The following is a 24,839-nucleotide window of genomic DNA, read 5'->3' on the forward strand; positions in this document are numbered from 1 at the left end:
TTAACAGCTATAATAACTAAAGATCTGTAGAAGAGACAAAGCCATCTGTTCTTTGGCACCTTTGTGAACATGGTTTAGCCATGTGAAGAGAGACTAGCCATTGACTGCTATCAAAGAGACAGCCAAAGTTGGGATGGGGGAGTAATTAGCAGCAGTTCCTTACATGGCCTGATTCTGATTTTATTTAGAGCACTGAAATCGGGTGTAGCTCCCTTCAAGATAGTTTTTCATAGCACACAGCAACATCATGGAGTAGTTGTGAACAGATAGTCAAGAATACTCTACGCAACTAAGGCTGCATGAAATTTAGCTGGTAGGGAGGCAGCATATAGCTCCCCCAATGCCCAGGAAACTTGGATTAACGCTCCTCTTATGAAAAGCTTTGTGGGTCTTTAATAAACAGAGTCTCAATTTTATGTCTCATCCCAGAGGTAGCATAGGCTCCTAACACTATGGTAGGATGTTGGGTATTCTACCATGATAATTCCTGCAGAACCTAGACTTTCCTTGGAGGTCTCTCATCCAAATATTAACTAGCCCTAACCCTGCTTAGTTGGAGATCAAGCAAGTGTGCAGACCAAGATGTATGAAATAATGGACAAGTACTACACATCAGTAAGTCCTCTACACAGTTCATCTCCACAGCTTTACATCATTAGAAAGTGTCACATGTAAAGCCTACCCTACAGCTAAATCTGTCCTTCAGGCCCTCAGAATTTCCCATCTTGATTCTGCAACATCTGCCTCCATTGCCCCTTCCAATCCATACAAAATGCTGCTGCTAAAGTCATCTTCCCTGCCAAACATCTTGATCGTCTCTCTCTCTCTCATACACACACTTGAAATTCTGTTCTCCCCTCTGCTCCCCCATCCAATTCAAGTTTCTTGCCACTGTTTTCAGAGCCCTGTATAGCTCTGCTCCCCCTCCTTGTCAAGCCTCATTTTGTTCCGCATCCTCTGCTCTTCTAATGGCGACAGCCTTGATTCTCTGTTTATCTGCTTCTTGCACCATCATCTCTGTTGCTTCTTCCGCACTGCCCTCTATGCATGGAAAACCCCTTCCTGAACTCATCCACAAAAGCTCCTACCTTCCCGGCATTTAAGTCCCCCTTAAAGACTCACTTCTGCTATGATTTCTATGAAAAATCTAATGACATGTGTATATTAACTTAACTGCCAAGATGAAGGTTAGTCCCACCTAGATCACTCTATTTATACATTGTACCCCTCCCCCTAAACTCTATTTGAATGCATGTCTGTCCTCAGATTGTGTGCTCCTTTGGGAAGGGACTTTCTTGTTTGCTTGAAAAGCACCTCACACACTGAGGGCATTGTCACAAGCAATATTAATAAATCACTTTAATAACAGATACGCCCAATTCAAACCCACCCCAAATCTGGATTTATAGGACAAAGACACTGGGCAAACATCAACTCCTCACTTTTGGTGGGATGAAGGGCTGAGATTTGAACCTGCCACACCCGAGAGTCCAGACATTTCCCTCCTGATACTGTAGATGTCTAAGCCATTTACACAGATGGAGGGAGCAACCTTGCACTGGTCAGGCAAAAGAGCAAAGTTTTTTCCATCTCTAATTTGTAGAGACCAAATTCTGCAGTCCTTGCTCCAGCAAAGCTTCCATTGACTACAATGGGACCATCTCTAGATAAGGACTGTGAAAGGACTGCCGGATTCAGTCCAGCACTAGCTTACAGCGGATTTTCTTTTCTTCCCGACTCATCATCCCCTGATGACAAGCTTTCTTCTGTCCCATCAGCTACATTTCCCCCTTGCCTCCATTCCTATTTTCTGTTGCTCAGAAGCCTGGATATGGAAATGCAAATCCTTACTGTACAACTCCATTATTTCATCTCCACCCTAGAAAATCTCTACCCTCCCTTTCTTCCTTCAGTGCCAAATCTGTCCATCCTACCACGCCAGAATGAGTTTCAAAATCCACAGAAGATGCATGGGTAAGATCCCAGCCATCTGAGCAGGGTGCCCCACTGTAAGAAGCCAGTGTCCACTAACACTGGGTTTTTTTCTTTTTCCCCTCTACACTGATTTCTCTCCCCTGAAGATACAAGTTCAATCAGAGACAGAAAAACATCAATGGAAACAAATCAAAATCACTACAAGCAAACATGGGGGGAGAAGGGGGAAGGATGGAGGAGTGTCTCCCACACTGAGCTGGAAAACAGGAAGACTTAGAGAGAGAAATCCCTTGGGATGAAGCAGCAGTGCTCGAGGGATGGCAATGAGCAAAGTGCAGTAGCTGCTGAGATCAGCCCTGCTGAATACAACGAGGTCCCTTCATCTGCCAATCTCAGCTTTTGCCATTATTCTGAGCTCTTAAATTTATACTGGATTCTCCCTTCTTTTCCACCTGTCTCTTCCTAATCCCGCCCCACAAATCTGGGATTATATATGTTGGCCAGCCCAGACTCTCCAATGCAGAAAAGGGATTGTGGGTAATTTTTATAGAGGCTCCTAACTGGAACAAGAGGTGCTGCCCCCCTTTAACTCACCTGGCAGAGAAACCTGCACATCTGGGCTGGTGGGGTGCAGGATTTTAGTTCTTCCTTGGCAAATTAACGTATTAATTAGTTAGTCTACCTTTCTATTTAAAGAGGTGTGTGGCGCCCTCTACTGCACCACACAGGCCTAGGAAACCAACCCACTTTCCCCCAGACATATACTAGCGCATGTATGATGGCCTCTATTTATTCAAATGGGTGGTTTTTCCACTTTGCTGCTCTTTAAGATACCCTGGAATTTGCCTCCTTTCCTTTGCTTCAGGGCAGGGAAAAGCAGTACAAGATTTATCCTTCTCTCTTTACTAGCATAATGTGTAGAGTTAAAGATCAGCAGGAAAATGAGAGGGAGAAGACATAGAGCTCTGTCATCTGGATGGAGGCTGGGTTATTTTGTGGCCCAATAATCTGGCAGAGGGGCCTGGATTCTTTTTATTTTTTAAGGCCTCTCTCTAACTTGTTTCCTTGTTCTAAGATGTTTGGATTTCCAGAGAGGCAGCGACAAAGGGACACAGAAAGGTTTTCAACGTGCAATCAGGAAGAGTAGGGTGAGGGGCTTGCTAGGGGGTTTATTCTACACCGAGCTCTATGCCAAGGGGCTGGAGTGAGGAATGGGGGCTGGCTAGCAAACAATCAGCTGTATCCAGCTGACTTCTGAATTCATAGCAAAGAGATCCATCTGCTGAGGCCTGATCCCTCTCCCCTACTTTTCACACTGCTTGGATGCCTGTGGGCTGCTTCTTTCCATCAGATGATTATTTATATAGTAGAACCTGACTTCCATGGCTGTTCTCCTTGTTCTCACCAGATTTGTTGTTGGTCCCCTGGTGTGAGCCCAGGCCCTGAAGGGTGTGAGGAAAGGGGTGTGTGTGTGTGTGTGTGTGTGTGTGTGTGTGTGTGTGTGTGTGTGTGTGTGTGTGTGTGTGTGTGTGTGTGAAAGAGGAGTGGTGCTTTGCCCTTTATGTTGTTGGTTTCTTTACCTTTTCGCTACACTTTCTGATGGTGGATGTGAGCTCACTCACTACCATATCCACACACTTCAGACTCGGCTCCTTCAACTTCTGCACCTGCTTTTTCACTATGGCTTCAAAAGCGAGGTCAGGCGTGAAGAGACCCGTTCTGCACAGCGAGGGGCAAGGAGGGAAGAAGCAACAAGGAAGAAAGAAGAGCAAAGCAGAAAGAGATTGAGAGAGAGGGAGAGAGCAGGAAAGGAAAAGAGAGAGAGAGAGGAAAAGAGAGAAGAGAAAAACACAAGGCAAAATGAGAAGTGAGATTTTGGTTCACTCCACAGATAAATCGAAGCAGGTGAGCATTGCTGCAGGGCCCATGTGCTGCCAAGTATCAAGGGATTCTACAGATGCATAGAAATGGCACAGTGGGAAGGAACAGACAGAGTAGGTGAAACCATGAGCTACAGAGCCCAACAAAATGGATGGGTGGATGGATGCATCCAGGGATCCCTCTCCCAGAGCAAGCCTTCTCCACAGGCAATGAAGGCTGAACACACTGAGCCTCTCATTCTTTTCTTCACCTGGGTCAGTCTCATTTCTCTCTGCTGTTCCATGGGTCTCTTCTCCTGCCTTTTTACCCACCAGCTTTATCCCTTTCTCTTTCTTCTTCCCTTAAGTTCCCCCTAGTCCATTCCATCTAAAGATGGACTGCATGGGGGTGAGGGCTGGGGGCAGTGGCGCAAGTAGAATTTATTTCTTACCAGTATGCTGCACATAGGCGACTCATGGGAGGGACACAAAGGGGGGGCATGTGATCCCCCCCCCACATGACTCCTCCCCACCTCACCTCCAGCCTGGGGCCCCCGCACTCTCCCTGTTCCCTCCCCATCCCATATTACCGGGGGGTGGGGGGGCAGCGGCTCTGTCCTCCCGCTGTGCCAGATGCAGTCTTCTGAACTGCAGTGCTCTCTGGAACCACAGCAGCAGAAGGAGCAGCTCCTCCAGCACAGCTGTACTGCCCCCAGCCCTGTCCACTGGCACAGCTGTCCAGAGATACTTCAACCCCAAACATACATTGCTCCATTTTGATCACAGCACCCTTTCCCATGCATTATGTCACTTATAGCTAATGTGAAAAGCTGCTCTGTTCATGTTGGGATGTGTAGTTTCCATAGTACCCATCTCCTCCCAGGTGCACTTCTCAGAGCCTGGAAGGTTGCCAGTGAAGCCCTTGTTTGGGTAAAGAGCGGGTGCCCTTAAAGTTAAAATGGCCCCTGCATGTCTCAGAAAATATGTTCCAGGTCTCACTGCCTATTCAGAGATTCAACCTGCCTGCTAAGTTCAATATAGCCCCTTTAGATGTCTCATACAATATCTGAGTCAGGTTCAGTGGATGGAGCCTGGGAAAGGGACCCTCAAACAAAATATCTGAAAATTTTAATAACATCACCACTTTGTTTCTTTAAAGTCAAAAATGTTACCACTCACACTTGCGCGCACACAGAACATGAACTGCAGCCAAACTAAGTCTCTAGCCTCTGAACCACTATGGGACCCAAACCTGCTACACTAACAAGAAAACACCTTAAACATTCTGATTCCCCCCACACTCCCTTCTTAACGGAGACGATGGTCTGACCCAGTATCTCTTGCTATAACTGATCCAGTATCTCCCCCAGCTAGATTTGTTCCTCTTTGTCCACCTCTTTCCAACATTTCCTCTTTCTTTCCTATGTTTGTGTCACCCTGTGTACCACTCCTGCCCAGTCTCCCTCACTCCATAGAGGTGGCTGTGAAATACTGAGTTCCCGTCTTCTGTCCTAAGGTCTCTTTCTGTCCTCCCTGATTTTTACATTTCCCTCTCTCTTGGGTACCATGTATCCTCATGGAAGGAAGAATCTGTCCTTCATGTCTATAATAGAGACAATTTCACTACTGGTGTAAATTCATTCCTCAAGGAAAAAGAAAGAGAAAAACAAGACAATGAAGGTGGAGATAGAGAGAAATGGGAAGGGAAGAAAAAAAGAGAGGGAAAATGATTCGTAAGGGAGAAGAGGGCAGGAATGATAAAAACTTAAATGATGACTGATGGATGGTAAAACTATCCAAGGGAGGATTAAGGGGACATGAAAAGTGGGCGCTTCAGATTCAGTTACTGGATGACTCTAGGTACTTGGCAGCCCAAAGGTCTTTGCTTACCTGTCTACCAGCACTAAGGGCAGTTTTCTGGGTGCTCCCCACAGCTACATACCTCAACAGAAGACAGTAGGATAGGAAAAGGAAGCTCCTCCCAGCATTCTAAAAACCTGAGGAATCTGTCACTGTCTGTCCACTTTGCTCTCCCAGTCTGGACTGGGACAAAGCACATGTATGTGGGCCTAAGCACCTCTGCAGAGACCTCCAGCCCCAAGCAATGCAGTCTCTTGCAAAGCAAACCTGACACTAACCACTCATGCCCCCTCCACCCCTGCATTTTTTTTTCCCACATTCAAGGTTTCAGTCTCTCTTGGGAGTCTCCTGCAATGCCCTCACCCGGTTACCTGCTCCTGAATGGCCAGCAGTGATCCGTCATACCAAGAGTCTCCAGTGCCCATGCTATCACACTCTGGCTGAGATGCCCTTTCACCAGGACCTGGACCTGTCTGAAGCAGCAGGCCATGGCTGAGAGGAATGGCAGGCAGTCTCCCAGTCTTTCTCACACTGCTTCTCAACATTAAATCCAAGCCCAAACTCAGACATGAAAATCGCAATATTTGCAGGATGGACAGAATTATGACTGGCTGTCTCCCACATCCCCACTGAAGCCCACAACAGTGAACCAGAACCCAGAGAATGAAACCTCCAGGGCACCCCCATCACAGCAGGAGGGAGGGAAAGGCAGGAACTCAGGAGAGAGTGGACACCTCCACTTTCCTTCTTCTCAGCCATTTACTGCTCCTTCAAAACAAGATACAAACCAAGCCAATCAGAAACCATGCCAAATTCCACAAATTTAGGAACATCTCCCTGTAGGGAATCCCACAGCTTGATCAGTCCACATTAGCAAAGCCTACTTCCTCTCTGAATCTTGATCCTTCACATTTGAGAGTTTATGTACCCTTTTGCTCAGTGATGATCAATCAGGGGATGATACCAAGTCCCTAGAAGTTCCCAGGGGAAATCTATATCCCAGACTCTGACTTGAAAATTAATATCAGAAATTAAATTCAAATCAGATATAAACCATCAGCCTCTAGAGGAAGAAATAACCTTGGTTGTTATAAAGAGTTAATGTTCATGTTAGAGAGCTGATGGAAGGGGTTTTGTTTCTGGAGTGGGCATGTGGGGGGAGACCCCAATGTTCCAAAGACACCTCTCATGGAATGGGGGAGACTGGCAGCAACCCACTTCTATCAGCTGTCCCATCTCTTTCTGATTGGCTGGAATGCTCCAGGCTAGTATCACTCAGGTCTAGTCATGCTGCTGAGGAGGTAGTTAGAAACATCAAGTTTCACTGCAGGCAGCTCCTTGCCCAGATAATAGTGCTGTGCTTCAGCCAGCGAGCAGGTGGGCGGGCAGGTTAGCATGTGAACTCCATGTTCCCTCCGGTTACCTTCTTGGTGCATTGTCTAACGGTATTGATTAACTCCGAAATGACCATGTCCACGCATTTCAGGCAAGGCTCTTTAATCTTCTTCACCTGCTTTTTCACAATGGTCTCAAAGGCCATGTCGGGCGTGAAGAGACCGGTTCTAAACACCCAGGGCAGGGGACAAGACAAAGCAGGAGGGGAGGTAGGAGGGGAAGGAGAATGTCACAGCATTACACACACATTTCAGAGCAGGCCCTTATATCACTGACACCCAGCTCGTTGGGCCAGAGGAACCATAAAACCCATGAACAAAACCTCACTGAAATCAATGGGAATGGAGGGTGCTCAACACTTCACAAAAATGATCTCTTAGGGTGAAAATGACCGACACAGGGACCAACACTAAGCTTATGTACCACTTCAGACTTTGAGGCGGGGGGCATTTAGGGTTTAAGTAGTTCATAGGGCTGGCCCTCTGGTGCGTATCACCCTTAGAGAGTTTCAAGAAACCCTTTCTTAATTATAATAAGGGAGCAATAAATACTAATACTATTGCTCAAATGAGCCTGACTAGATCAGATGGAATGAGCTGAAGGAAAAGAAAATAAACTTGCCAATATCTGATCACCTGCTTGCATTCTCCAGCGTTTAATAGAGATTCTGAGGGGTGCTGGGCTCCCACAGTCCCCACTGACCACAGGGGGAATCGCAGTATCTCAGCATCTCTCAGGTAAGGCTGCCTCTTAGGCATCATAATCCACACATCATTAATCTTCTCTAACACAAATGCAAAGATGTTAACTTACCATGTATTTGGGACCTGGTCCTGCAAAGTACTGAGCACCCTCAGCTCCCATTGAAGTCACTGATGGTTGAGTGTGCTCAGCACCAGCTTGCAGGATCGAGCCCTAGTAGATCTGGGAAAATAAATTAAAACAATATTTTAAGAAATTAAAAAGGTGTGTAGGGGGTGTTTATTATCCCTTCCTATGTCACTTCCTCTTACTACAATGTGACGTCACTTCCGCTTTCTCACACTCAGCACAGGAGATGGAAGAAAAAGGCTGATCACCAAGGCAATTTTACCTTTCAGACTCCTGCTGCTCTCACATGGTAACAGAAAGCAAACTGATTTGGATGAACATCAGTACCTCCCAATACAAGGCTGTTCACCTGCCAATGGCCCAGACAGATGTTCCCTCCCCTCTGCTGACCTACCGTACCTCTGAAGTCTTCTCAGCTTGGTTTGGAAGGTCTAGAGATATTTACAAGGCTATGCAGTTGTAGGCCTGCCTAGTGCATGATACATGCCTGATACCATGGATGTTCTTGATGGCGTAGCTGATCTCTCGCCGGAGTTCCTTCTCGTCAAACTCCATCTGCAACAGAAGAAAAGATTGTCAGACAGGGCCCGGCAACCCATACAGCAGAGCATCATGCAGATACAGAGCAGAGGGCCCCTGCCAGGTCATGATTCAGCCTTGCAAGATGGAGGTGTGGAGCAGGAGTGTGGCCTGTTGGCTGAAGCACAGGAATGGGAGTCAGGAGATCAGGCATCTGATGCCAGCACTCATATGCTGTGTGAACTTTGGAAACCCAGCTTAGGGCTTGACTGTCCGTGTACGTCTACACCCAAGCTGGAGTTGTAACTTCCAGCTTGGGTAGATGTACATGTTAGCTCCAACTGAGCTAGTGTGATAAAAATAGCAGTATGGCCGTGGTGGCATGGGCAGTGGGTCAAACTAGCTGCCCAAGGATGTACCTAGGGTCACAGATGGATTGTACTCGAGCAGCTAGCCTGTCCCACTACCTGTGCTGCTGCAGTTACACTGCTATTTTTAGCACGTTAGCTCAATTGAAGTTCGCACATGTACATCTACCTGAACTGGAAAATACACCCCCAGCTCCAGTGGACGTACCCTCAGAAGTGCTGCCCAGTTCTCATTGACTATACAAATGTCCTTAGAAACAAAGGGAATGAGAAACTAAAAATATAAGATTGTGTCCCAAATAAAATGTTTTGCCTTGCAAGGTTTGCATGCGATCTCAGCAGCTGTTTTTTCCAATATACACATAAAAAACTGGATTTCTCTCTCATATAGAAAAGTTATAACATCATCAAACACAATGCAGGCTCTTGTCTTTTATTGACAAGGCCTCTGCATCTCATTCAAATGGAAAGGATCATACTACTACTTCGTGAAAATACAGGCAAGCCAAAGCATAAGGGGAACAGATTGGCTCCTGCTTGATCTTCTGTTCTGAAAACCATCAAGAAAGGGTTATTTCATCACCTTTTCCTCTGGAGCTTTTATACATTATAGGCCAGATTCTCCCATACAGTGAAGCCTCTGTGTGTCTCCCTGCTAGTGCAATTTGGCCCCAGCACCATGTGTGCAGTCCCAGGAGGACACCACAAGAAGATCCTCTGGTGGTGCTAAATCCACGCAGGGGCATTTACATCACCCATTTCTTTGCTGCTCATGTAGAAGTGAAGATCTAATATGATTGTAGCAAAGGGGGTATAGTTAGGATGTCCCTGAAACCCACAAACCTTGGCTGTATTTTCTGCCCCTTGGGAGTGTTTAAGAGTCAGCATACGTTGGAACAGCCCTTAGTCTGGTATTAGCTTGGCACATTGGGACCAGCCCTGCCCACAGCATCAACGGAATGCAGTTTTCAACTGTCTCTGCATCTGCCCCCAAACTACACTGTGTGCAGATCAGCCAGAGGCAAAGATCTGACTCTACCTTTCTACATGGACATTCAGCTGATCAGAGACACTCTTTGGCTTGAAGTGAACGAACTAAAGCTTCAGCATTTGGGGTCCATGTAATCAGAACAGTTAAGGCAAAACCCTTTTACATAACCAGGAAGAGAAAGTGAGGGAGTTCCTATGCTCTGCTACCAGGGCAGGAGCTGAGGGAGAGGCCATGTTCAGATACTTGGAAGGGTGCTGAAGGAGAGGACAGGCTCTGGCAAGGGGTGAGGGCTGAGGGAAAAGAGAAGCCAGGAATGGAGGAGAGAGAGAGAGAAAGGAGGCAAAGAACAGAGAGGACTGGTAAAGGAAAAAGACAACAGCAGGTGAGAAAGACAGGTGAAGACGAGAAAGAGATGAAGGTAAAGAGAAGGTCAAGGAGTAAAAAAGAAGCAAATTAAAGAGGAGACAGCAGATGAAAAGGAGAAGAGATGACAATGAGCCAAGAAGATGGCAGCAGAGAAGGACAGGTGAAGAAATGACAGCAGGTGGAAATAAAATAGGCAGGTAGGTGAGAAGGATAGGAGGGGAAGTGGTACCTTCACCAGTTCAAAGGGGAACCGCTCATGGAAGATGCGGTTGATCCTAGCTCCTCCAGACAGCTCATAGGTATCAATCTGATCACCGGAGCCTTCAATACGTTTCTCAAAGTCCACAGCAAACTGCTGGACCATCCTAGACAGAAAGAGAAATGAATGGGGGGAAGATTGCCAGATACACTTCTTCTAGGAGGGGCACGCAGCAGGAGTCACTTACTGCAGCAGAGCTTTGGTCTTCCGGGCAGGATCATCAGGACGGAAGTTTTTGTACTCATCCACCTCTTTCTCAATGGAGAGAAGCTGGCTCTGGAGTTTGTTTCGCAGGCCTGGCAGGGTGTCTCGGATGTGATTTGTCAGTTGCTGCACAAGTAGAAGGTTGAGAAATGGGTTAAAAACCCGTGAGTTGTGATTGAACAGGGTTTGCTGACTCAGCAGAAGGGCAGAAACAAAATGAGCTACTCTTCTGTGACCGGGGGCATCATTAGCCCTATGTGCCAGAATAGGCTACTCCTATGAGCCACAGGGCATCGATCTTGTGTGGCAGAGAGGGCCAGTTCCACTGACTGAACTAGGTTTTGACTGGGGAGAATGAATGAGATTATATCAAGGGGAAGCCATCATTGGACAGGTCATTTCTCCAGTATAAAGGAAAGAGCTAGGTTATGGAACTGTCTTTGGAAACTCCTCGGGCTTTCCTGCAATGCAGAGGTAGCAGAGAGACCAGGCAGAGCAAGGACAAAATCAATACCTGAAAACTTTTAGACAAATTGGCCCCGCCAAGCTTCAAATATGCATGAAAGGTTGATGAATAGTGCAGCAAGGCCTATTATGTGGACATAATGGGGCTGTCAGGTTCCAAGAAGAAAAGGAGGTTGGTTTCTTTTGACAGTCCAGTGTCCAGGTGAAGATACTGTCTATTTAGGTACTTATGTGGCCCTCATCACCATACTATCTGAGATCCTTGCAATGCCCCTGTGAGGTAGGGATATCTGGCTTTTACAGACACGGAACTGAGGCAAAAGGTAGTTTTAGGATTAAGCCCTAAAGTCCTAGGCTGAGCAGAGACTTGAACCCAGGTCTCCTGAGTTGAACCCCAGTCTACCCAGTTCTCATGTAGCTAGGCAATGCCCTTTTCAGAAGGCCATCAGATACAGAACTATACTAGCTAGGAGCAGTACATAGTAATAATATTCTATACTTCCCTAGCACCTTTCAACAAAGGATCCTAAAGCACTCACAAACATTGGCTAACTGAGCCTCACAACTCCCCCTTTGAAAGGGAAATAATTTGTGCCCATTTTACAGATTTATTACTGCTCTTGGGTAAAGGTCAAGAAAAATTAAAATTATGTTTATTTCCATAAACTAGCCAAACAAAGGGGACTTCATTTCCATTTTGGGGGTGAATTTGGAAACGTATTTTACTGCAACCTTTTTAATCTTATCCATAAACGTATCAGACCTGCCAAATCGGATTCATCTGAGGACACCCTGTAAAGTGTCTCATTTAGGAGGATGAAGGACTTTCCTGTGCGAGTTTCAGCATCTTTAAAGCACTAAAACTTTAAACTTTTAAATTGTGGGCCCTGCTGGAGTCTGGACAGGATCTGGGTTGGCTCTGAACGTCCTGTTTTAGGCTTTGATCCTGTCAACATGACACAATCAGTCCAAAAAAAACAAAAAACAAAAAAAAAACCCTGATCAATTTTGAAATATTTTTTTAAATCGGAAACAAAAATGTTCATAGAAAATTTCCAGGTTTTTTTAATTTTCCAGTTTTTCAACAACAAAATCAGGTCTGACTGTCAGGTTTTCATTGAAAAATGGAAAATTTCTACAAAATTTTTTTAAAAAAGCTTTTGCTAAATATTTTGTGGAGAATGCTTATCATTTTCCAACCACGTGTTTAACTTTGAAGCCAATGGGACGACAAACATGCTTAACGCTAAACACGTGGCTAAGAAGCTGCAGGATCAGGGCCCTGCTGTTTCCTTGACAATCTTGGCAAGAAACAGATGCAAATGGCTGCCAGTCACAAGCACTGAGCAGGAAATAGCCTGCACTGGCTCCTCCTGGCCACAGGGGCCGCTGTTGCACCAGCACTTGGGCAGGGAGACAGTTTCTCCTCCTCTCAATGCTCCCCCTGCCAGTGCCCAAAGTGGATCCTGTGGTGCTGGGGAGTGGGAGGCTTGTGCCTGGACTAGGAGGGGACAGAATGGGGGATGGGAGCCCAGGACCCCCCCCTTGAGCCTCAGTCCCTTCCGCTTGGCCCCCTTTGAGGCCTGGCTCCTCATTCTGTCCTCTCAGCTTGGGTCTGCTTGACCGCAGCTCCCTCAATCTGTCCCCCCAACCCAGTCCCCTTGAGCCCCACCCTGGCTCTCCTTGATCCTGTGCCCCCCAGCCTGTGCCCCCAGCCTAGTTCTCCTTGAGCCTGTGCCCCCCCTCTTCTGTGCCCCCAGCCTAGTTCTCCTTGAGCCTGTGCCCCCCCTCTTCTGTGCCCCCAGCCTAGTTCTCCTTGAGCCTCTGCCCCCCCTCTTCTGTGCCTCCAGCCTAGTTCTCGAGCCTGTGCCCCCCATCCTCTGTGCCTCCAGCCTAGTTCTCCTTGAGCCTGTGCCCCCCATCCTCTGTGCCTCCAGCCTAGTTCTCGAGCCTGTGCCCCCATCCTCTGTGCCTCCAGCCTAGTTCTCGAGCCTGTGCCCCCCATCCTCTGTGCCTCCAGCCTAGTTCTCCTTGAGCCTGTGCCCCCCATCCTCTGTGCCTCCAGCCTAGTTCTCGAGCCTCTGCCCCCATCCTCTGTGCCTCCAGCCTAGTTCTCGAGCCTGTGTCCCCCATCCTCTGTGCCTCCAGCCTAGTTCTCGAGCCTGTGCCCCCCATCCTCTGTGCCTCTAGCCTAGTTCTCGAGCCTGTGCCCCGCATCCTCTGTGCCTCCAGCCTAGTTCTCCTTGAGCCTGTGCCCCCCATCCTCTGTTCCCCCAGCCTAGTTCTCCTTGAGCCTCTGCCCCCCATCCTCTGTGCCCCCAGCCTACTTCTCAAGCCTGTGCCCCCCATCCTCTGTGCCTCCAGCCTAGTTCTCCTTGAGCCTCTGCCCCCCATCCTCTGTTCCCCCAGCCTAGTTCTCCTTGAGCCTCTGCCCCCATCCTCTGTGCCCCCAGCCTAGTTCTCCTTGAGCCTGTGCCCCCCATCCTCTGTGCCTCCAGCCTAGTTCTCCTTGAGCCTGTGCCCCCCATCCTCTGTGCCTCCAGCCTAGTTCTCGAGCCTGTGCCCCCCATCCTCTGTGCCTCCAGCCTAGTTCTCGAGCCTGTGCCCCCCATCCTCTGTGCCTCCAGCCTAGTTCTCCTTGAGCCTCTGCCCCCCATCCTCTGTTCCCCCAGCCTAGTTCTTCTTGAGCCTCTGCCCCACATCCTCTGTGCCCCCAGCCTACTTCTCAAGCCTGTGCCCCCCATCCTCTGTGCCTCCAGCCTAGTTCTCCTTGAGCCTGTGCCCCGCATCCTCTGTGCCTCCAGCCTAGTTCTCCTTGAGCCTGTACCCCCATCCTCTGTGCCTCCAGCCTAGTTCTCGAGCCTGTGCCCCCCATCCTCTGTGCCTCCAGCCTAGTTCTCCTTGAGCCTCTGCCCCCCATCCTCTGTTCCCCCAGCCTAGTTCTTCTTGAGCCTCTGCCCCCCATCCTCTGTGCCCCCAGCCTACTTCTCAAGCCTGTGCCCCCCATCCTCTGTGCCTCCAGCCTAGTTCTCCTTGAGCTTGTGCCCCCCATCCTCTGTGACTCCAGCCTAGTTCTCCTTGAGCCTGTGCCCCCCATCCTCTGTGCCTCCAGCCTAGTTCTCGAGCCTGTGCCCCCCATCCTCTGTGCCTCCAGCCTAGTTCTCGAGCCTGTGCCCCCCATCCTCTGTGCCTCCAGCCTAGTTCTCGAGCCTGTGCCCCCCATCCTCTGTGCCTCCAGCCTAGTTCTCCTTGAGCCTCTGCCCCCATCCTCTGTTCCCCCAGCCTAGTTCTTCTTGAGCCTCTGCCCCCCATCCTCTGTGCCCCCAGCCTACTTCTCAAGCCTGTGCCCCCCATCCTCTGTGCCCCCAGCCTAGTTCTCCTTGAGCCTCTGCCGCCCCTCCCCTATTCTGTCCTTCCAACCTAACCCGCTTAAGCCCATACTCCTCATTCTAGGCCCCTGGACTTTTCCTCCTTGGAGCCTCTGTTCCCCTGACTTGCAGCTCACCTTCCCATGTCTGAGTTGGTCTCTCCACTCCTGGATAAACTCTGCGCACAGGAACCTCCTCCACCACGCCCTCACTGGAACATGCCAAGGTAAAGGCCTTTATCACTGTATCCCAGTATTCCCTTGACAGTGGCTATCTATGATGTTCGTCTCTAGCACAAGGGATGGGGGGACCTGAGCCTATTTGCTTTGATGGAAATGGGGTGTATGGTGAATGGTTTGAAAGCCACTACTACAACGTCATATGGTCAACTGGAATTTAAAAAAAAAACTGACTAATCACCAGAAATTCCAATTTTTGAAAATCCTGTTTAAATAGTGTCCAGAGTAAATATCCAGAATTTGATTTAATTCCTTTAAAACAAATTGTATACGATTTTGTCTGCTCCTCTTCTCATGTACGTGAGGGGTCTTTCCAGCAAGGGAGAAGAAGCCGATCTGAGAGCAACATTATCAGATTGCAGAGTAGCAGCCGTGCTAGTCTGTATTCGCAAAAAGAAAAGGAGTACTTGTGGCACCTTAGAGACTAACAAATTTATTAGAGCATAAGCTTTCGTGAGCTACAGCTCACTTCATCGGATGCATCCGATGAAGTGAGCTGTAGCTCACGAAAGCTTATGCTCTAATAAATTTGTTAGTCTCTAAGGTGCCACAAGTACTCCTTTTCTATTATCAGATTGCTAATGCATGAGCTGGGAAGTACAACTGATCCTCAGCAAAACAGGGAAACTGATGACTAGGGCTGCAGATTTGTCACTGCTGTTTTATTAAAACATCAGGGAGCAGTCACTGTAAAAACAGACTCCAACAAGAGACTGCTGAATTGGAATTAGTTTGCAAACTGGACACCATTAAATTAGGCTCGAATAAAGACTGGGAATGCATGGGTCGTTGCACAAAGTAAAACCAAATCTCCATGCTTATTCCCCCCCCACACACACACACTGTTACTCTCACCTTCTTGTCAACTGTTGGAAATGGGCCATCCTGATTATCACTACAAAAGGTTTTTTTCTCCTGCTGATAATAGCTCACCTTAATTGCTCACTCTCGTTATAGTGTGTATGGCAACACCCATTTTTTCATGTTCTGTGTCTATATATATTTTCCTACTATATTTTCCACTGCATGCATCCAATTAAATGGGTTTTAGCCCACGAAAGCTTATGCTCAAATAAATGTGTTAGTCTCTAAGGTGCCACAAGTACTCCTCATTCTTTTTGTAAATATAGTAAAATTCGCAGGTTACTAAATTTACTGTGACTGCTCCCTGAGCTTTCCCCCCTGCTCTCCTCACCCTGCCTAGTGGGCACTGACCATCTGCACCTGCATGTTCAACCCAGGCACTGCAACCCTAATCCTGCCTGGTGAGTTAGGGCAGCCAGGACAGGACAAAACATGAGTTATATTGCGACCCGGTGCATCAGGTCTCAACGGTCTGAGCAGGGAGATGGGTTCAGCACCACAGGATAGGAGCCACTGGGCTTGCTCTCCAGTGTGGGCCTCCCCGGGCCTGGTGACCCACTGTTTGGGAAAATCACGGACAGAAAAAAAAGACACTGACAAACAGAAAAATCATGGTACGCATGAGATTTTTCCACCCATGGCACACCTACAGCTCTACTGATAATACACAGTGTGTTTCATCTATCTGTGTATCTTAGGGTTTTATACTGCTACCCATCATTATAATACAAGTACCAAAATCAGTAGCAATAGCTAAGTCTCTTGAATAATGACAGGTTTCAGAGTAGCAGCCGTGTCAGTCTGTTTTCGCAAAAAGAAAAGGAGTACTTGTGGCACCTTAGAGACTAACAAATTTATTTGGGCATAAGCTTTCGTGAGCTACAGCTCACTTCATCAGATGCATTTGGTGGAAAATAAATTTGTTAGTCTCTAAGGTGCCACAAGTACTCCTTGTCTTTTTAAGTCCCTAGAAGACTTCATGGAGTCTCTGGCACTCTTCCCTTTTTGAGGTCAAAACACTGCTTGAGGGAGAGTTTTTGGTTTTGATTTTTTTTAGTCTTTAAGATTTTTATTCATTTCTCTCTCTTTTTATTTTTTGAGTTGGTAGAGACTTAGAGGCAGAAGGGGGAGTCAATGCTGTCTCATTCTTATGGTGAAAAGGCTTTTTTTTTAAATTTTTTTCACAATTTCAAATATACCAATCAGAAAAAATAGAGAAAAGGACATATGCTTTCGCTAACTTCTTTCAATTCTACTGATCTTAGGTGTAATTGAACTATAGCAATTAAAAAATTGTCAGACAAATGCGATTTGCAAGTTGATGGTGTCCCCTTAAATCTTAACATTTGAGGTTTTGGTTTTTATAGTTTCCTCCATCCAAAGTGTCCCAGGAGAAGGCAGCCCTCCAGCCAGATTAGAGTCTTATCCGAATTAATTTATAAAACAATTTTCTGATAGGCATCATTTTTAATTGAACATCATTTAATTGAACATCAAAAATAATTAAAATCAAAACATTTTAATTAATATTATAAGACTACAGGAAATGCAATGATCTCTTGAAGCTAAAAACCCAAAAACATGGTAGGCCAAGTTCTGCTCTCACTTACAGTGGCATAAATCAGGAGGAATTCTACTGGTGTAAATCCAGACTAATGCCATTTACTTCAGTGTACTTACTCTGGATTTATACTGATGTTACTGAGAGCAGAATTTGGCCTTTTGTCTTTAGTGCATGAACTTGATTTTCAGCCCAGAGGAAAGTGTTTTTCATTATTTCAGTGTAGGCACAGTTTAAAGAAAAGGAGTACTTGTGGCACCTTAGAGACTAACAAATTTATTAGAGCATAAGCTTTCGTGAGCTACAGCTCACTTCATCGGATGCATTTGGTGGAAAAAACAGAGGAGAGATTTATATACACACACACAGAGAACATGAAACAATGGGTTTATCATACACACTGTAAGGAGAGTGATCACTTAAGATAAGCCATCACCAGCGGGGGGGGGGGGGGGGGGGGGAGGAGGAAAACCTTTCATGGTGACCAGCAAGGTAGGCTAATTCCAGCAGTTAACAAGAATATCAGAGGAACAGTGGGGGGTGGGGTGGGAGGGAGAAATACCATGGGGAAATAGTTTTACTTTGTGTAATGACTCATCCATTCCCAGTCTCTATTCAAGCCTAAATTAATTGTATCCAGTTTGCAAATTAATTCCAATTCAGCAGTCTCTCGTTGGAGTCTGTTTTTGAAGCTTTTTTGTTGAAGTATAGCCACTCTTAGGTCTGTGATCGAGTGACCAGAGAGATTGAAGTGTTCTCCAACTGGTTTTTGAATGTTATAATTCTTGACGTCTGATTTGTGTCCATTCATTCTTTTACGTAGAGACTGTCCAGTTTGGCCAATGTACATGGCAGAGGGGCATTGCTGGCACATGATGGCATATATCACATTGGTAGATGCGCAGGTGAACGAGCCTCTGATAGTGTGGCTGATGTGATTAGGCCCTATGATGGTATCCCCTGAATAGATATGTGGACAGAGTTGGCAACGGGCTTTGTTGCAAGGATAGGTTCCTGGGTTAGTGGTTCTGCTGTGTGGTGTGTGGTTGCTGGTGAGTATTTGCTTCAGATTGGGGGGCTGTCTGTAAGCAAGGACTGGTCTGTCTCCCAAGATCTGTGAGTGTGATGGGTCGTCCTTCAGGATAGGTTGTAGATCCTTGATGATGCGTTGGAGAGGTTTTAGTTGGGGGCTGAAGGTGATGGCTAGTGGCGTTCTGTTGTTTTCTTTGTTGGGCCTGTCCTGTAGTCCTTTCCCCTCCCCCCCCCCCCCGCTGCTGGTGATGGCTTATCTTAAGTGATCACTCTCCTTACAGTGTGTATGATAAACCCATTGTTTCATGTTCTCTGTGTGTGTATATAAATCTCTCCTCTGTTTTTTCCACCAAATGCATCCAATGAAGTGAGCTGTAGCTCACGAAAGCTTATGCTCTAATAAATTTGTTAGTCTCTAAGGTGCCACAAGTACTCCTTTTCTTTTTGCGAATACAGACTAACACGGCTCCTACTCTGAAACCAGGCACAGTTTAGTGGTCCTGTACTGACACTCTCTCCTTTTGTGACCTTGACAATCATGTAGCTGTTCTATGCCTCAGTTTCACAGCATTAAAACAGGGACAATAATCATGTATTGATCCATTGTGAGTATTCATTAATTCACGTTTGTCAAGTGCTCTAGGAGTGTTTAGTATTGTCATTATCTCCAAGTAACCATGGGTGACAGCCCCATTTGGGTCTGTTCTCTGTCCTGGTGGTACCCAGCTGCAGAGCCCAGCTGCCGTTACCTGGTTCAACACTTTCTGCAGGTAGGGAGTACCCATGCGTTCAGCCATATGTCTATAGGATGGGTGGGAGAGAAAGAACTTCCTCTCTGCAGCCAGTGCAGCCTGAATGTCCTTCTTGCCATCAATGTCCTTCTGACTTCTGTTGACCACACCGATGTAACCTACCAGTGAAAAGACCAAAAGTCAGATGGCAGTACAGAGGAAGTGCGGAAACATTGGACACAGCATGGAGACAATCCAGGGTATGGAGAGCCTGCAATAGAACACTAGGAGGGGAGGGTAAAGGGGAGTCGAAAAAGGTGATTCTGCACTTGGACTCCTGGTAATGGAAGGAGAGGGAGACGCCACTGATAACTTAAACCATTAGAAACAAGTTGGAAAATTTAAACTGGAATTTCCACTAGACTCTGATACCTGGAAAGGAAAAGAGAAGGCAGGTAGAGAGCTGCAGTCACTACTGCTAACCAGCTAAGATTTGTGAATCTCCCATTACATTTATTTATTATCGTGTCCCCTCCGCAGTTCAATTATTTTTCTCATCCACCTGTTATGTCTTGTCTTCTAAACTGTAATCTCTTTTGGGCAGGAGCTGTCATTTATTTTATCTTTGTATAGCACCTACCCAATCTGATTGTGTCCTTTAGGGCAATGGTTCTCAACCTTTCCAGACTACTGTACCCCTTTGAGGAATCTGATTTGTCTTACATACCCCCAAGTTTCACCTCACTTAAAAACTACTTGCTCACAAAATCAGACAAAAATACAAAAGTGTCACAGCACACTATTACTGAAAAATTGCTTACTTTCTCATTTTTACCATATAATAAAGTTAATTGATTGGAATATAAATATTGTACTTACATTTCAGTGTATGGTATATAGAGCAGTATAAATAAGTCGTTATGAAATTTTAGTTTGTACTGACTTCGCTAGTGCTTTTTATGTAGTCTGTTGTAAAACTAGGCAAATATCTAGATGAGTTGATGTACCCTCTGGACGACCTCTGCGTACCCACAGGGGTACACATACCCCTGGTTGAGAACAACTGCTTTAGGGCTACCACAGTGTAAATAAGGCTTCTATTTTTATTGTTTGTTTGTTAATTTAGTTTTTCAGGGTTTATTTTTAGCAACTTTTAAGTTTTATGCAGGTGTCCAAAATAAAGGTGTTATCTTTGTGTATATGGAAATAAGTAATGTCTATTATATACATTAGTATATATACTACATACAGTAATATATACTGTAATGAGTAATCTCTTTATAATGTTCCCTAGTGTGTTTTAACATACTACTCATTCAAACACCACTATGTTAAAGTGCAATAGGGAACCTTTAGTGCACACCAGCAGGGTCTACACAGACCAATTAATGCACAGCATTAGTGTGCTTCAGAAGTCACACATTACTGCTTCCTGTAGACCAGTAACCATACAAGTAACCATTTCCGATGTTTCTCCAGTGGTGTTAGATAAACACCAGTTTAATTCTTTTTATCAGGGATGTTTTATCTGTGTTGACCTGTTATAATGAAAAAATCAAAAGCCCTAAATATAAATGTTAGAGAAAAAGAGAACCCAGATTCTGATATCTGGGAAGGAGGGGTGAGACCCAGGTTCCCATGTCTACAATTTTTCTCCCATAGAAAAAGATATAACACAGAGAACAGGATTCTGCTTTTGGGTTTTGGCTGCCAGGACGGCATACTGAGGTACAAGACTCTTGGGAAGGGATTCCCTGCAGAGGAGCATGGCCCATTTCCCCTTACAAAGAGGTTGGGAGGTTGGTTATTCTCTGTTGGAACTGAGGGACCTCTGTTTCCAGCTTGGAACTGAGGGGCCCAGTGATTTAACATCAGGTTTGGGGCAGATATTCTATCAGAGAGGAGAACACTGTTGTGGCACAGGTTCTGGGGAGTGTTGGAGGAAGGGGATGGGACCAGGGGGAAAGAAGGGAGGAGAATGAGGAGGAAATGGAAAGGGGATCCATACCTCTTCGAAGGGGAAGTAACTTGTTTTCTAGCACATCTCGTGCATCGGTTCCTTCATCCATGAGGTCCAGTTTAGTGATGACTCCAATGGTGCGCTGGCCTATGGGGACACAAGCAGACATGTTAGCTTGAACCAACAACAGTTCCTGTAAACTATTTGGGCAGAGGAAGCACTGCAAATTACGTGACTGGATTCCACAAGGGCTCTTGAATTCAGCATATGGGACTTCCAGCCCAGGGTTTAGGGGAGAGGGGACTGGAGCATACCAGTGTGGTAGGAGAGGAGAGAGGGAAGGCTGATTCTCAGATACGCCCATTCTGGACTACAGCAGAGAGGGGTCTTAGTGCAGATGGCTCTACCTAACAGGTCTATCCCCTTTAGGGAGAAACTGGGTGACTGAAGGGTGAGAAGCCTTTTTCCTCACTGGAGGGAGAACCAGAAACTTCTAGAACAGGGGTCAGCAACCTTCGGCACGCGGCCCATCTGGGTAATCTGCTGGTGGGCTGCAAGATATTTTGTTTACATTGACTGTCCACAGCATGGCCCCCCGTGGCCGTGGGTCGCTGTTCCCAGCCAATGGGAACTGTGGGGGGGGGGGGAGAGGAGGGAGGCATGCCTGTGGATGATCAATGTAAACCAATGTTGAAGCAACCTCAATAGGGTTTGACAGGGTACTTCCATAGGAATCTGTGTGTTGAGCATGCCACTGCCTTGCTGATTGGAGGGTGCATGGGTTGAGAACACCACTGTCTCACGGGGTTGTGTGAACTGGGCAAGAGCTATGTGTGTTGGGAAGACTGTTTCTTGAGCAGGGGAACACATCTTTGGCATACACCATTACTCATATCCAGGGACAAGGGAGAACCAGATCTAGTGCCAGAAGTGCCATGCTAAAACAAAAACAGGCTGGATTTACCTTGGGGGTCAACCTCCTTTGCAATCTTGAGAGCATCAGAGTTGGCGAGATCAGAGTTGGCTGGGGATACAGCCAGTATGAGGCAGTTCTCTTTAGTGACGAATTGCATGAGCATTTCCCGGATCTGGAACTCAATGTCAAGTGGCTGGTCCCCCACTGGGACTTTTGTCATCCCTGGTAGATCCACAAGTGTCAGACTCAGGACTAAACAAGGAAAAGGAGGAGAGTGAGGGTCCCAATTAAGGTACCTTGCTGTGTTTATGAGAGGCATCTGTAAATTTAAAAGTGGTTACCTACTGCACAGATAGGCATGATAGATATATACATGTAACTCAGCCAGCAGCACCCAGAGTCTCATGCATCCCAGAAAAAAAGTAAAAAAAGATAGTTCTTTTTTGTTAGTGGAGAGGGTAGTGGAATGGGACTCAGGATTCTATAGGTTCTATTCCCAACTCTGCCACAGGCCTGCTGTGACCTTGGGCAAGTCACTTCATCTCTTTCTACCTCAGTTTTCCCATTTATAAAATAAGGATGATGTCACTGACCTCCTTTGTAAAGTGCGGTGTGTTACTGATGATGCAAAGTGAATTATCAGGGTTAGGTATTAATAATAAATAATAATAATAATATTAAGAGAGATGTAGTAGCTATCAGGTCTAGTAGTTAGAGCAGGGGACTGGGAGCAGAAGACTGGGTAATATTCCTATCTTGTGTCTAATGGTTAGAGCAGGGGAGTGGGACACAGGACTTCCAAATTCTAGTCCTGTTTCTGCCACTGACTGTGTGACCCTGGGCAACTCATTTCTCATCTCAGAGCCTCAGTTCCCTATCTATAAAATAGGGGTAATAACATTGACCAGTCTTTCTCAGTTGTTTTGCAGTTTAAGGAGCTTTGAGATCCCTGGATGGAAGACGCCAGACAGGGACAACAGATTATCAATCCAAATATTTTGCTGTGTATTAATCTTTATTATGCAGCAACTTCTGAAAGGCTTTTATTTGCCACATCCTAGTCTTTTCAGTCTCCTGCCAAGGCATCTCAGTGTAAAGTGGGAGACCTTCCTTTCGATATGGCTGATGTCTACACACCATGAGTCATTACTGCTCAAGGGCCAAACAGTGCATATACTACGAGAAACTTCTGCAGCATCTCCCCATCTTTGGTGCAGCAAAGAGGTGTTGGGGGAAGAAAGACAGAGATACAGTGAGAGAGGGTTGACTTTCAGTGAGCCATTCACTCCATCTCCCTTTTGTATGGCAGTAAACAATGCTCATAGGTTCATTATATACAGGAATAGGGCCCATATTATATTATGCCATTGATTTTGGTGGGAGATTCTGCTTAAAAAAAGACAATGGTGTGACATGATTCCAGATTTCCTATCAGCTTTTAAATCTGAACAACCACTTGAGCATCATTTGGAAGTGACAGTTCATTGCTGCAGTAGCAGTTAGTCAGGTAAGTGATGTTGAGAAAAAGCCAAGCACAAGATGATGATTAACCAACTTTAGGGCCGTATCCTGCAATCCTTACTCAGGTAAATGTCCAAATATCTATGACAGGACTTTTGCCTGAATAAGGACTATGGGACTGGGCCCATTAAGATTAGGGGCAGGATGCAACAGATAAGGAACTGGAGCACAGGCACCAAGAGACTCTGTCTTTAAATCTATCAGTGATTCTCCAACCTTTTCATTCTATGGAGCACATGGAGAGACCTTCACCATCTCTATTCTGAACACCACACATCTCCTGATCATAGTCTGAGAACAGCCGATTTAAATGTTAAAAGAAAACCTAGCAGAGGTAATTGTGGAGTAGCACTGGCAGATTATTAAGGGAGAGTTCCCAGCAGCCATTTAAGCTTACAGAATTATTTAGTATCTCAATCAAGTAGAAAATCTCATCAATTATAAGGTCTTTGAATGACCACTAAGGATTTTGTAATCTTTATTTTTTCTGGACAGGGAGCTAATCTAATCCCATTTCAAATCCCAGACTCCATTCCCCTATATCATAGCATCTCTCCTTTCCACCAATAGAGTGCTGGATGTGGCTCTCTTTGAAGTCTATCAGTGCCGCCCCATGTGAACTGGGAGGGGGGGAGGGAAATCACTCGAGGGCCATGCAAGGTACTCCTTTTCCCCTAGGAGCTGAGCATGCTGTCTCCACAGCAATCCCAGTCCCTACAAACCTGGCACAGCAGGATCCCATTTGAGTCTGGATCTTAGGTCCCCAGCATGGGGCAACACAGTGTACTATTGTCAGAAAGCTGAGTGAGTTGTCACAATGTGGTCAAAGGGCTGGAGATTGGTCCAGCATGGTCCAGTCTGTTGTGGGGATTTGCGAGTAAAGAGTCTGCAAGCTCTCACGGCAGCCATTTCTGTTCTTACTACCTTCACTCCAAGACAGAGCAGCATCAGAGTGCAAAGTCAACCCCACCATTCTGCTCCCCCACCCCAAATACTCCAGTCTTGGATGTTATACAGTACTTACCGTGGGGAGAGTAGACCCGGAGGTTGATGGGGACCGGGGAAATTCCCTTGTTGGAGCCAGTAACCCTGTCTGTCTCAGCCTCGATCTCCAGACGTATTTCTTCGAAGTCGGTGAACTTCTTCCCTTTGCAGTGTAGAAACTCTCCAAATTCTAGTCAAACAACACTAGAAAGTTACAGTGTGTCCCTGCTGGGCTGAGAAAACCATCAAAAGGGATAAGCTGTGGCAAAGGTCTCAACCTCTACTGCTAGGAGGCTAGCAAAGAGGAGGTAACTAAGGTACTCCTATCACTACCAACAGCTGAGGAAATCCCCTTCAGCTCAAGCCAGAGAGCTGCTGATCTTCAGTTCATGTCCTAGTAGGGATAGTCCTCCCCTTGATATCCAATTAATGATTAAGGTCTTCCTCTGTTGAAACCAAGGCAGCTAAATATACACCTGTCTTCAGGGATAAACACTATGCACACACTGCAGTGGACCAGTGTTTAGTGTTGTGTGATCAGTGTCTAGCACTTTGTTAGACTGTTGGGGTAAATAATGGTATCATCCTCTAGTGGTGAGAGGACCAACTTT

At 46.3% G+C, this 24,839-nt stretch overlaps 1 protein-coding gene across 20 annotated transcripts in view; it reads right to left on the minus strand.

Annotated features, from left to right (window-relative positions):
- Positions 1-24,839, minus strand: part of DNM1 (dynamin 1) — a 112,211-nt gene that overhangs the window by 50,904 nt on the left and 36,468 nt on the right. For 16 of the 20 annotated variants that reach the window (XR_006275986.1, XM_043498608.1, XM_038374777.2 and 13 more), the window contains exons 3-10: positions 24,269-24,418; positions 21,772-21,975; positions 20,856-20,954; positions 18,866-19,026; positions 10,571-10,713; positions 10,354-10,489; positions 8,368-8,435; positions 7,078-7,216 (exon numbers count right to left, since the gene is read on the minus strand). Coding sequence is in view for 19 of the 20 variants with exons in the window: in XM_043498608.1 (XP_043354543.1) it covers positions 7,078-7,216; positions 8,368-8,435; positions 10,354-10,489; positions 10,571-10,713; positions 18,866-19,026; positions 20,856-20,954; positions 21,772-21,975; positions 24,269-24,418 (1,100 nt within the window). In the remaining variant the exon portion in view is untranslated. Of the gene's footprint in view, positions 1-3,515; positions 3,655-7,077; positions 7,217-8,367; positions 8,436-10,353; positions 10,490-10,570; positions 10,714-18,865; positions 19,027-20,855; positions 20,955-21,771; positions 21,976-24,268; positions 24,419-24,839 lie in introns of all 20 variants that reach the window. The other 4 variants (XM_038374775.2, XM_038374774.2, XM_038374769.2 and 1 more) reach the window with 1 other exon arrangement.

Source organism: Dermochelys coriacea, chromosome 16 (assembly GCF_009764565.3).
Source record: "Dermochelys coriacea isolate rDerCor1 chromosome 16, rDerCor1.pri.v4, whole genome shotgun sequence".
Classification (NCBI taxonomy): Eukaryota; Metazoa; Chordata; order Testudines; family Dermochelyidae; genus Dermochelys; species Dermochelys coriacea.